This window comes from Ziziphus jujuba, chromosome 8 (genome assembly GCF_031755915.1).
Source record: "Ziziphus jujuba cultivar Dongzao chromosome 8, ASM3175591v1".
NCBI lineage: Eukaryota > Viridiplantae > Streptophyta > Magnoliopsida > Rosales > Rhamnaceae > Ziziphus > Ziziphus jujuba.
The window spans coordinates 29344356-29358401 of record NC_083386.1 but is presented as its reverse complement, the minus strand read 5'-3'; the positions used below and the strand labels follow the sequence as shown (position 1 = coordinate 29358401).

The 14046-nt window shown below is 34.5% G+C and overlaps 2 protein-coding genes across 3 annotated transcripts; both read left to right on the top strand.

Annotated features, from left to right (window-relative positions):
* The first annotated feature begins 2474 nt into the window (after positions 1-2474).
* Positions 2475-6522, top strand: LOC107414992 (NAC domain-containing protein 91). 2 transcript variants are annotated; one of them, XM_016023228.3, is made up of 7 exons: positions 2475-2959; positions 3324-3601; positions 4397-4648; positions 4767-5084; positions 5248-5326; positions 5487-5746; positions 5831-6522. In XM_016023228.3, exons 1-7 carry the CDS (start codon positions 2779-2781, stop codon positions 6206-6208), a joined length of 1746 nt encoding a protein of 581 aa, XP_015878714.1. In that variant the 5' UTR covers positions 2475-2778; the 3' UTR covers positions 6209-6522. The 2 variants fall into 2 exon arrangements, with proteins under 2 accessions (XP_015878714.1, XP_015878713.1); XM_016023227.4 differs by having other exon boundaries at positions 5484-5746.
* A 1764-nt stretch (positions 6523-8286) lies between these two features.
* LOC107414918 (IAA-amino acid hydrolase ILR1-like 5) lies at positions 8287-11033 on the top strand. The gene is made up of 5 exons (XM_016023127.4): positions 8287-8676; positions 8838-8963; positions 9260-9574; positions 9853-9981; positions 10186-11033. Exons 1-5 carry the CDS (start codon positions 8329-8331, stop codon positions 10570-10572), a joined length of 1305 nt encoding a protein of 434 aa, XP_015878613.4. The 5' UTR covers positions 8287-8328; the 3' UTR covers positions 10573-11033.
* Positions 11034-14046: the final 3013 nt, after the last annotated feature.

Below are 14046 nucleotides of genomic sequence, written 5' to 3'. Positions count from 1 at the left end.
CCGGGACCGTCTCTAGAGCATTCTTTCTTATATTAATAATACATGCTGAAAACAGTTTTATTCTCAGAGGGAGGTTTCCTTATTTCTGACTAGTAGAGAAGAAAGAGCCTTTACAAAACCAGGTAGCATTACTGGAGAAGTAAATGGCAATATCCATATTGACTCTTTTTTGACACTATCATTCTAGTTCCTATAAACCAGTCCATGGATACTCAGAACAAATCCTTAGTGGAAGCAGAATTATGGATAAAACATGAAAAAAATACAATTAGATATAAAATGGGATTAGATATTACTTAATTTTATAAAGTTCCTCTTATCAACGTTAAAGCTTCACAGATTTTTGAGTGGAACTAGGAAAGCTAAGACAACAATTATATTATATTCAACTTGATTTATGATAATGTCCAAGTAGTGTCAAATGAGGTTAAAAAGAAAACATATAAAAAGGAATAAACAAAGCACATAAAAGAACAACGCGAACAAATAACATGTGAAAAGCTCCGTTAAAACCTTGACTCTTACCGCTATGAGACAATGAAGTATGTTTAGGCTGCTTCTAATGCTAGTGATTTTTTTTTTATTTGTTGGAGCTTTTAATCTTTACAAAAGCTCAAGAATCTATATAATATAAAGCTTTCTTTTGATTAAAAGGTTTAGAATTTATTAAGGAAAAAAACAGTAAAAGAAAATGAAGGAAAGGGTAAGAATTGGAGAAGAATAAGATGGAATGAGAAAAAAAGTAATGCAAAAAAATACATGCATCATGATGTTGATCCAAAACAATGGCAAACTCTTGGTGATGATTTGGAAAACCATTACCTCTATAATTGTGGAAACATATTGAAAATATTTTGCCAAAAAAAAATTTAATGCACCAAATGAAAGGTGGCGTGTCTGACTAATTAACATACAGTTGGTGATCGATTTCGTCAAGCCAACTTTCAACCTGTTTTCCTTTTTGTTTTCTTCAGAATAAAAATAAATAAAAGCCCAAAGTTCATACCAAGTTGCTTTGCCATAACAAAAATACAATAAAAATTTTGCATCATGCTCTCTCTCTCTCTCTCTCTCTCTCTCTCATGATTAATTCCACTCCTTTTCTTTCTTTTTACCCCTTTTGGGTTTTGCAATATGCCATTCAAAAAGAACAATTGTATATATGCACAAGAGTTTAAGAATAAATGGGGTTTTATTTATTTTTAAATTTTTTTTGAGTGGATGTATTATGGATATGGGAAAAGAAAAGTGTATAGTAGTAGCTCGTCACTTTCTATAAAAATTTTCCAAATCAATTTCCACAACCATATGCAACCATAAAGATACTTAGTTGATGTGCTTTATGATTCTTCTTTTCAACAATATTTTTTTTCTTTTTTATTGCTTACCTTTTTTCTGTATTCACACTACCTGTTAAGGATGGGGTCAAATCAAAGGTGTACGTACCAATTTGCTTGCGACGCAGATGAAAAAAAAATTACAAAACATTCAATATTTTGCTAGGAAATGAAAATACCAAAAAGAGAGTAATATAAAACCATGGTGTAAAAGAGAAAAAAAAAATTAAAAAAAAATCTGAACCATATTATATAAATGGTTAAGTTATGGTGTTGTCCCTTTGCTCAATGTTTCTTTCAAAATTATATTTTTGTTTTCCAGCTATATTTCATACAACTGCTTAATTTTGAACCCCTAATGTTACAAACTTTTTTTTTTTTTCCTTAACCTTAAAGCTTTTTAAATTTATAGTACTAAAGACTAAAAAGCAGAAAAAGAAAAAAGAAAAAAAAAAGTTTGGACCTAACGTGGTTTAATAATAAGCCAATCACATACTGTGTAGCCCCTAACGTTGTAAATAAATTGTCGCATATATCACCATCAGTTTCACCTTTAGAAGGCCATCCACCACATTGCATAATACATAAAAAATTAAAAAGAAAAATGCAAAAAGTAATATTAACATATAAATATTCTTTCCCAAAATATATACATATATATATATATATATATATATAATAATACCTACCAAAAAGGAATAAATAAAATAAAATAAATGCCCAAAGGAACGCGCTGAGACTGAGGTGGAAGGTGTAGTAGGTTCCGGGCAGTTTCATTACAATATAATTAGAGGCGGGTCCCACAATTCCAGGTGACACAATATGCTTGCGTGTCCACATCTCCTTCGTTAGACAACTCAACCTTTTTTTTATTTTTTTATTTTCTTTTCTCTCTATCTTAGGCATGACGCTGTCTCAACTTTCCATTATACCCCTACGATTCCACCACTATTACCGTATCCACATTTGCACAGTACATACTTCTTCCTATTGACGAAACAAACAGAGTGGTATTTTGGAAAATATGAAGTTAAAATGAGGGTGGAAACCCGCACGCGGTATATACGAGGGATTTGAACGCGGGACAGAGAATTGGTCCAAATGCATAAAAACATAGACTCGTGGACCAAAGCTCCTCACACTCTCTCCCTCTGTAAGCTCTTTTAGTTTTCTTTTATTTTTTGGTTTTCCACTCTTAGCTTTTTGCTTTGTCTGCTCGAAGAAGAGCTCTGCATTGGGGTCCATCTCTTTTTTAAAAAAAAAGAAAAAAAAAAAAAAAAAAAACGAAATTGGGTTTCAAGAATCTCAGCGATCCCTTTGGGGTGGGTCTTTATAGGGTTCATGGGAAAAAGGGTTTTATTCCTTTCTCACTTGTAACCTCTCTTTTTTTTTCTGTCTATCATTTCTCTCTGAAAATCTCTGGGGTGTTTGTAGCTTGGACATGGCAGTGGATGAGTTAGCGGTTTTGTCCTTGAATTCTCTGCCTCTGGGTTTTAGATTTCGACCCACGGATGAGGAACTTGTAGACTATTACTTGCGCTCGAAGATCAATGGGGATGAGAAACAAGTCACTGTTATACGCGAAATTGATGTTTGTAAATGGGAGCCCTGGGATTTGCCCGGTAAAAAATTTACTTGTTTCTTTAATTTGTTTATGTTTTTATGGTTTTCCGTGGTTAATTTTTAATGGGTTTTTATGGAAAGTAGCGAAATTTAATAAATCGATTCGATTTTGGTTGTAAATGTAGGAACTTTGCAAGTTTAATTCGTGGCTATTCTTTTATTTTGGCTCTTTTATGTCTTATGTATATTCGATTTGGTATTTATTTATTTATTATTGGTTTTCTGATACATGGTTTAGATTTAGTAATTGATCAAATTGTTTAAGCTAGTTTAATGTCAGAGTTTACTTCGGCTGCAAATTAATTCATTTTCCCAGGTATCCGAAATTTTCTGATCAATGTTTTATTAATGATTTGGTTGTAGATTTATCCGTGATAAAGACAAACGATCCGGAGTGGTTCTTCTTCTGTCCACAGGACCGAAAGTACCCAAATGGGCATCGGTTAAATAGGGCTACGACTGCAGGTTATTGGAAGGCTACGGGTAAAGATCGAAAAATCAAGTCTGGTACAACCTTGATTGGAATGAAGAAGACCCTGGTCTTCTACACGGGACGAGCTCCAAAGGGTAAGAGGACCAGTTGGGTAATGCACGAGTATCGTCCTACCTTGAAGGAGCTTGATGGTACGAACCCTGGTCAGGTTGTAATCCACTTCCTTTTTGCTTCTTAACTGTCTTCTTAGTTGGATTTGTAAAGCTTATAATGTTCTAGCTTCTCTAGAATTTGTTTTTTGGGGCCTAGTTTGGTGCAAGTTTGTGTTTTGCTGACTTCCTTATATGTTGATTTATTGTCATTTAGCTGCATAAGTTGTTTGTGTATGAATAATTTTAAGTTTGAATGTCAAAATTTTGTGTAGTTTTTGAAGGAATTGGTTAGTCTTAGACTCTTAGGTTGTTTAAACATGATAGAAATCATTCGTTATGAGGTTGGAAGATCGTGGTTTTTATATGCATGAAAATTATTGTAGCCATCAAATTTCATTCTTGTTGTAATATAGAAACACAGGACTTGGTTTGACAACGTATATAGTTTCTCATAGCCTTCAAGGGTTAGCAATAAGAAGCATGGATTGAAATTTATTTCTTTTTGTTGTTCTTGGTTTCTTTAGATAAACCTACCTGAGTTTTACCAATTTCCTCTTTCTACATTAATAAGAAATATTCTTCTAGAATCATCCATTTACGTATCATTTGGCTTTGTTAAACATACTTTTCTATCTTCACTATTAGCAGGGTGGTAGCTGCGGTTTGTTTTGATACTCCTGGTCCTTTTTGCATAAAGACAAGGATCTACTTTCTTATGGAAATTTTGTTAATGTTCAATTTGTTAGGCCATACGTTGCATTTCTTGTATCTTAGTGCACATTCGTGCTTATCTCATGATGGTTATGATTATTATTGTTATAATATTATTTTTCTTTTCTCACCATCTACAGAATGCATTTGTCCTTTGCCGATTGTTCAAGAAACAAGATGACACTATTTCAAACTGTGATGAAGCTGAAATAATTGTTCCATCTCCTGCCAAATCTTCTCCTGAAGATCCACAGTCTGAGCTGGTAGTGCCTCCTGCATCTCCATCTGGAAGACAAGCTGAAAATTCGGATGGAACAGCATCTGACGTAGTTGTGTCCCATGAGTATGGTTGTGATGCAGAAGATCAAGCTACGGAAGAAGCAGATGCTGAGGTGAGTAAATAACTCAGCTTTTATTTTACATATCCTCTCTCTCCTTTTTTTTTTTTTTTTCCCCTGTGGAAACAAGAATTGCAATTAAGTGTTTCCATTTCATTGATGCATCCTACAGCATGTTGATCTGCAGCTGCAACAAGACTTGGAAAACATGTTTTATGACCCCCCACTTGGACAATTAGATTGCAAAATCTTTTCGCCTTTGCACTCACAGATGCAAGCAGAGCTTGGATATTGTCCTGTGGTCAATGACTCAAACAGTGGTAAAACTGGAGTGCAGTTTCCGTATGGCACCAATGAGTCAGATGAAATTTCTAAGTTCCTGGACTCAATTCTTAACGTTCCAGAGGACTGCGACAATGGTCAATTGAATATGGGTGAAATTGGTATTAAGGCTGAAGCAAAAGCAGAATGTGGAGTGGCCAAGGGAATGGTGAGTACCAGCTCCTCAGTCCTTAATTACTTAGGTCTTCTGAGTTTTTCACAAAAAGTGATTTTTGGTACACTTCTTTCATAATGGTCTATTGGAGTACTAACACATAAATTTCTTGAGAGAATTAGCCCTTATAGTCTTACCATCTGCTCATGTTTTACAGTTTGATCATGAATATCAAGATTCTTGGGGATTCATTAACAAAAGGGCTCCTACTTCCATGGAAACTTTGGAAGATTATGGTACTATTTCTTCTGCCATTAATATATACATATATATATATATATATATATATACATTTCTTTTTTCTGGTTAAAACAAGAGTATGGCAGATGTGTACATTCAGTGCTAAAAATGGATCTTGCAAACAAAATGATTTCCAATTTGTTTCTACTGCAGCAGGAGTAACCTCGTCTTTGCCCAAAGCTTCTGCGGCATCTGGCAATCAGTTGAATGATGATAATGTAACTGGAATAACGAGAAGGATTCGCCAATGGCCGAATCCACCAAGCAATGAAAACTCTGTGTTTCGTCAGGGTGAAGCACCGAGAAGAATACGTTTCCAGTGTAAACTTCAGGTGGGATCAGTTAGCTGCGGTCCAATGGCCAGAGATCATAGGATCCGGAAACCTGAAGAAGAATTAAAACCAGCTGTAAAAGAGGTAACAAGTTTGTTAACTGCAACCATGTAAAATCTGCTGATATCAGCTCATGGATTCTGAAGATTATTTGAATTCTAATTGCAGGAGGAAAAAGCTTCAGAACAGCATGCAAATGGTATGGATGAACCCGAGAAGCTGTCTCTTTTTTCCAAATGCAGAGTAGGAAACAGCGAAACACCTCAAGAGCAGGAGGAAAAAGCTTCAGAACAGCATGCAAGTGGTATGAATGAGCCCGAGAAGCTGTCTCTTTTTTCCAAATGCAGAGTAGGAAACAGTGAAACATCTCAAGAGCTGGTCACGACCATTAGACCTAGCTGGATGTCAAAGGCAGGCAAAAAGGTCTATTCTGCACTGTGGAAGGCTCCTGCTGGTTACTCAATCTGGTTATTTATGTTTAGGGTAGTTGGGTGTGTAGTCTTGTTCACAGTCTCTGCTAGCCTATGGAGATGTCTTAAATTTTGAAAAATGCTTGTGAGTCCCTGTCTGCGTGTATTATTAGTCCCTGATACATTCTATGGGGGGGGCTCAATCGAGGCTTATAAAATAAGTTTTGTTAGGTTTGTTAATATTCGTAGCTACATCTATATATATATAATTGTAGCAGTACATTATGGTAGGAACCAGTGTTCATATCTATTTCTGTACAGAAGTCGACTTTTGCTTCCTTGTGTTGTAAACTTCTAATTTTAGTTAATGACTTGGTGTAGTTACGCAGCTATAGAGTTGCATGTATCTATTTATGGTGCATATATTAAAATGATAAATATTTTATATTACTTATTTATAATAAATAGATAGTATTATTCAATAATTTTTTTTTTTTTTTTTTTGGAAAAAAAAATATCCTGGCCTCCCATGGGTGATTTTTTTTGGCTCCGTCACTGCAAACAGGCAGTTTTATAACTGATGTTCTAATCTGAAACTAAAGAACACGTCAAGAAGAAGCTTTTTGTATATTTATTTAACGACTTGTGAGATTGAAGAACGCTTTTCATGATTTCTTTGCGTCTGTCAACCATTTTAAAATTGAGGAGCTCAAGTTCATGAGCATTGGCCATTGCAATTACTAGAGGAAGTTATCCAAAATAGATGGCCACCTTCTAATCTGAGCTTCAAATGTGGATGTCATCCACTATAGATACTCAGATTATTATATATATATATATATATATATTTTTCATTTGCATGCCTGCAACTATTTTTTTTATTTTTTTATTTTTTTTTAATTTCCTCTCTTTGTTATACAAAAGTAATTTGGATTTCATTTTGTCTAAGTTTTTTTTTTTTTTTTTGGGAGATGGAATACCAAATTTGGCACATTCCAGAGGTATGTTGTCCAAAATTATTAATTTTTTTTTTCAATAGATTCGATGCACAAAATTTTCCAACTTTACACTCTATGCTTTCTTCTGTCACATGGAGGCTGAGGCCAAATATATATATATATATTTGTCTTTAAATTGCGTTGACCTGTAGGTGTTAGGGCCAATTGACGCAATTATAACCCAATCGAACAATGTAGTCTGGATACAGGTCAATCAATGTCTTCTTGCCACAACCCACCATTATGATACAGTACACATGGTAACAAATTACATGGAGCAATTTGAACATTCCAAATCCGGATAAATTTTAAATAATTTAGAAAAATCAACTAATTTAGTCTTACTTTCGCAAATCAGTTTCATATTTGTTTAGAAATCTTTTTACTTATGGGATTTTATTATTTTATTTATTAGGATTTTTATTTTTATACCTATAAAATACATATTATTAGTTGTTGTTAGGATATAACTTTCTTACGTATTATTTTTGTTTTTGTTCGGGTTCAGCCATATGGCCTAATGACAAAAAATTATTCCATCATAATTATAAAAAAAGAAAAAAGAAAAAAAAAGCGTTTGTCAATGAATGAACTGTACTATTTTTCTCTGCTACGCAGTTCATTAATCCTTTTTTTATGGCTCTTCAATCTTCCTTTGCTTCTTTCGGTGTTAGATTTTTATTTTTTATTTTTTTTTTCCTCAAAGGTATCTACCATTAGATAATAATAAGAAATTAACAATTAATAAGTTATTCAATGCGTGAGTTTTTTTGAAATACTGCGTTTATGGGTAAAAATAAAAGTCCAATGTGATCTGCAAAATGCAATAAAAAGAGGTAAAATCATCTAAAGCCATTGCTCTCCAAGAAGCATATATGGTAGATAATTCTGTACAGCATTCATCATCTACCCAATAGCCATTTGCAAATTTGCAATCAGAAGTAGAAAACAATGTAATAAAGCCAACTTAGGCAGTGCTTTAATATTCCAAAGAAGTAATCCAATGTGGTTAAAAAAATTGGAAAATGTTGGTATGTTGCCCCATTTTCCTTTTCGTTAATACAGAAATTTCCATTTTCTAGTAATTTCATTTTATTATTATTATTATTATTATTATATATGTTTAAGCCTACTTGGAAAGTCAACGTAGCAAAAGCAGCATCGACCACTTTTAGTCAACCACGCTACTTGGCCTTTCCATATATTGGTGATGCTGGGGCTAATCTATGTTTTACCAATTTTGAGCCATAAAATAAAAATGGGTTCTTCTTCTCTAATCATCCACTCTTTTCTTGTTTTGATTCTTTCACTCCTTTGTGTTTGTTTCGTTTTCTGCAATCTGGATCAGACCCATTATGCAAAAGAGATTCTCAGTGAATCCTGGCATGAGAAAGCTTGGCTGGTCTCTATTAGAAGGCAAATTCATGAAAACCCAGAACTCAAATTTCAAGAGCACAATACCAGTGCTCTTATCCGTAGAGAACTCGATAAACTTGGCATCTCCTATTCATACCCACTTTCCAAAACCGGCATTGTTGCCCAAATTGGAACCGGTTCTCCCCCTGTTGTTGCTCTTCGTGCTGACATGGATGCCCTCCCTTTGCAAGTAATGCAAAAAAGTCATTTTGTTATAATTTTAATTTTTTTCCCTTTTGTTTATGAAGTAATGAGAATAAGTTTTCTCTGTTGCATACATGGGAAGTTTGTTTGTTTGCAGATGGTAGGAAATACTGAATGATTGATTTGCTTGTGGAATGGTGTTTATAGGAGCTTGTTGACTGGGAGCATAAGAGCAAGATAGATGGTAAAATGCATGGATGCGGTCATGATGCACATACCACAATGCTTCTTGGCGCTGCCAAGTTGTTTAATCAACGGAAGGATAAGCTCAAGGTTTGTTTTTATTGCCTCCGCAAAAGTTTTGGAATTTGATTTATATTTATGGCATCTTCGAAAGAGAGAAAAAGCTAGGGATGGGTAACCTTGGATGGACTTTAGGAGCACATTTTTGTTTTTCAATTATAGTGTGAAGTTAGAAGAACAAATTAAGCCGTTGTTCAAACTTTTCTTTTTGTCTTTTAGGTACTTGTTTATATAGAACTCACATATTTGCAAGTAGATAAAGCCATTTCCAAATCTGTTATTTGGGGGGAAAAAAAAAATCTCTTTCCTTTATTTGCGTTTTGAAGGGAACTGCTAGACTAATTTTTCAACCTGCTGAGGAAGGTGGTGCTGGTGCATCACACATGGTACAAGAAGGTTCTCTTGGAAATGTTGAAGCAATATTTGCAATGCATGTTGCCTATGAGATACCCACAGGTAGCATAGCATCAAGAGCAGGGCCATTGTTGGCTGGTGTATGCTTTTTTGAAGCAAAAATAGTAGGCAAAGGCGGTCACGCTGCAGCACCCCATCATAACATAGATCCAATACTTGCTGCATCATTTTCCATTCTGGCACTGCAACAGCTCGTCTCAAGAGAAACTGATCCCCTCAACAGTCAGGTACCCCCATTTTCATTATCTTCATGTTCCCATTTTCTTGCTCTTTGTGCTTGAACTTATGCACTGAATTGCTTGACATCTTTGAAACAACCATATACAGACTTTTCACAACCCCTCCTAGCTTCCTCTCTTGTCTTTTCCGTATTGTTTGGTTCACCTAACAACATCATAGCAGATTTTACCATTTCCAACGAAAATTTTGACCACTAGTATCTTGCTAATTTTTTATTTTTCTTTTATTTATTTATTTATTTTTTTAATGGTGTGGGGGCCTTAAGGTCCTATCTGTTACTTATGTCAAAGGTGGGAATGCAATGAATATAATTCCACCGCATGTTGAATTTGGGGGAACTTTGAGGAGCCTTACAACCGGAGGCTTGCAGACACTTATGCATAGATTAAAAGAGGTTTGTACCATTCCTTGACCTTTCGACTTTTGGGTTTTTAACTTAAAAATCTTGCTGGAATCTTTATTCTTAAAATACAAGAGTCAGAAATTAGCATAGAAGGCTACCAGCTTGTTTGTTTTGGAAGAACAAAGAGCCAAATGAATGAAGTAGTTTAGTTCGTTGATACATATAAAGGAAGTAACAAATACATGCTGCTTATAGGTTATTGAAGGACAGGCTGCAGTGCATAGATGCGGTGCATATATAGACTTTAAGTTAGAAGAGTTCCCACCAATACCTGCTGTCGAAAACGATGAAAGCTTGCATATGCATGTGAAAAGGGTTGGAAATCTTCTTCTTGGTCATCAGAATGTCCATGATGGCAGGAAGTTTATGGCTGGCGATGACTTTGCCTTCTATCAGGAAAAAATTCCCGGAGCAATGTTTGGCATTGGAATTAGAAATGACGAAGTTGGTTCCATTCACCCACCTCATTCTCCTCACTTCTTCCTTGATGAGGATGTGCTTCCAATTGGGGCTGCATTGCATACTGCTCTGGCTGAGTTATATCTGACTCAACACCAACACTCCGACATTATTGTACAATAAATATCTCAGAGATTGGTTTTGGTTTAAATCTTTTAGACTTACGGAGAAATGCAAATGATGCTGCATGCTGTTTGTGTCAAAACTGCATGTCTAATAGCAGAAAATGTAGATAATCCTGGGAATTGGAAGCAGAATTAGAGCTTGTTATAGTCATTCTGGACTGTAGGATCCTTGTTCTCTAAAATAACTATGTTTGGGATTAAACCTGATCTAGCGGACATCTCTTTGTGATTTTCTTGGTCTTTAATGGTATTATGACCCTACTTTAGGACTGGAAAACTTAAATCCCAAATTCCTAGTAGTGGAGGCTATTCATAACTATGTACTTGGAAGGCCTAGTTGCTTGGCCGTCCTGATTTTTGTGGCTTGTAATATAGTTGGGGACAATTTAAGAGACATTTTCGCTTTATTTCTTTAATGCCAAGATCTTTCTTCTAAATAAACTAATGATTTATTTTTTACATATGAGTTATTTATCATAAAGCATTACTACTTTAGTGCGGTAATGCTGGTAAAGGGGATAAAAAGCCACTCTTATGCAAGGTAAGAAGCTGCCAAATTTATAACTAACTAAACTTCATAAACCATACAAGCTTTCTAGCAAAAACATTTAAACTAAAATTAAATTTGGAAACTTATGGTATTTAATACAAATACAGGTATAAATTTTAAATTAATGATTGAAATCGTGTTTTGGAAAGAAAAAAAAAAGAAAAAAAAAAAAGAAAAAGAAAAGGTAACAATCACAACTTTTGTAAATTCTCTAGTTCGCTTCCTACAACTAAAACCTCCATCTGTAAGGGATAGAGATTGAAATAAAACCATAGGAGATCGCTCTTCTTCTACCTTTTTGGATCCACCATAGACAAAATAAATAAATAAATAAAAAGAAGAGGGAAAAATCCTTAGTTCATTGTGTAAGGAAAAGCTTGCATATAGGACAAGAGGAAAAGACCCACTTCACATGTGCCCTCCCATTCATGCATTGCACCAAAATTCTAAACCATTAATCATCCATTTCATCCTTAGAATTTTGGCTATCTTTTTCAATATTCCCCAAACCTTCAATGTTTTTCATGTCAAAATATACTATAATGTGGACCAAGAAAGACAATTGACCATAAAGACAAACACACCACAAGGCATGCATTCATTAAAGAGAATAAAGGACCTAGGCCAAAAATAATAATAAAGATCTCCCACAGCACAGATCAAAGGCATGTTGACCCCATGAACACATAATAAAGCATGTTCTAAATGTTCATTCTCTCTCTGTCTCCTTCTCCCATACTTGTATTCAGATTTTTCATCTTTTATTTGCTGCAACGTATCTTGTATCTGTTTGAGTGTACAAGTCAAAGGAAAAAAAAAAAAAAGCATTTTCAATTAAGACTGGATTTATATTGGCAAATTAATAACAGTTAAAATCTCCAATTTTGCTGAACTTTTCTCTCAGTTGAGTTTTTATGGAGGGAAAGAAGCATTCAATAAAGTTTTGTTTTTTTGTAATTTTTTCCACTATGTCTATGGCTTGAACCAAATCAAAACGGTTAGTCACTTCTGTTAAAAGTAGATGAGTCATTTTCCATTCGCCTTTCACAAGTTTGATCTTAAAAATGGTGCTTTAACAATTTCGATATCATAGAAGTTACAAGTTACGACATCATCCACTCTGAGATCTTGATAAAACTTCTTTATAAGACCCAGTTCTGTTTTTCTTTGATTTTCAAGGATAATAATTTGTGGCTTGTTAGTAGGGACGGCTAGGAGTTAAAATTTTCAATGATTTATATATACTCTCTTGTGATCTTCATATTCCCTTTGCTTCTTTGATGCCAATATCTTTATGCTATATATAAAAATATAATAGATTTACTTGAAGCTTATCTGTCTGCAACACAAGCTTACAAAGTATATTGCACAATCATTTATCCTCAACTAAAAGAAGAGATTTTGGAAGATCTCCTTAATGAAATCATGGAGAAACAAAATGAGTAAATGGTCATAATCTCCCACATGAAAGAACAATTTCCTACTGAAGTATTAGTGATGAAAAGGAATAGATCACTGGCAGAGAACCAAATCACACATAATGCTTGTAATGGTAGTTTGTTGGGCTTCATATTAGTGCTGATTGCTTTCTCATCATTTCCTCTCTTTCTAACTGAAATCAGAGAATGTGGTTGAGTTCTTGACATCCACACTTGACTAAACAACGGATTCTTTTTCCTTTTTTTTTTTTTAAGAAAAACAAAAATTATATTTTTATTTCCAAGTAAGACCCCACTAAACAATGAAACACCAAAACCAATAGCAGTAAACCATGTGTCCTAACACTTAAGACCCTACTAAACAATGAGACACCAAAACCAATAGCAGCAAACCATGTGTCCTAATTCTTAATATTCTTTTTTGGTAGGAAATCATGTGGTTTAGTAGAGAAGGAGAAAAACAAAGCTAAAAAGTAATGGGTGGTTGAGTATGATTACTTTATCAAGGAGGCAATAGGCAAATTAATCAACCAGATTCTTCCAACCGTCCATCCTAACAAAAGGAAGGGGGCTCCACAACCTTAATTAGAATCTCCTAATAAACCAACACATTTTAAACTATTAAGTAATTCTTATCCACATAATCTAAAACATTGATTTTTCTTTCTTAGTGGGAAAAAGGAGAAAGATTATGAACAAGGTCAACCTATTTTCTTCTTTGGTCTGCCTTCTTTTTGGATGGATCCTCTCTAACCTTGCCATCAGGCAGATTATATGTTGGTTGGTGAAAATTGTCTGTCTTTGAAACAGACTGAGTGGTTGAGAACTTAAAGATGGTATTTAGACCAAAAACCTTTTCTTTTTTTTTCCTTTTTTTCTTTTTGCAATTTTTGTGGTTTGTGTTTGTGTCCCATGCTGAGTCATTCCCACGTGTTATAAGCTTAGTAAGTTGGGCCTATGTTACTCTTCTTTTTGAATTTGGTACAAAGTTCAATCTTTTGCTCAAAGTTTCCCCTTCAAAATTCGGAAAGGCAAACAAAAAACAAAGAGGAAATAGGTTAATCTTTCAGTGGTTCTTTCAAAAGGGCGGTTGGGTTTGATTTGATGGATGGAAGGTAACATGTAACAAAACCCAAATATCATCCTATTTCTGCAATTTGGTAAAAGAGAAAGTGAGAGAGAGCTGGATTGGCAAACCCCAATATAGAGTTTTTCTTTTGATACCCCAGGAAAACGGCAAAAGAAATTTTTTTGAAAAAAGTGAAAAATTAAAAAAAGAGAGAGAGAGAGAGAGAGTTTTAAGCAATTGTGAAATGAGGCAGCATACCCACGTGAGATCAACTTTCTAATCTTCAGATCTTTACACGCAAAACTCAGTATATTTTTTACATCCCCACGTTTCATCCATCCCAACTCATTAGTCATGAAAATGAGAAAATACTTTGCTTATCCATTTTACTTGTAGGGAAAGTCCTCCTAAGTG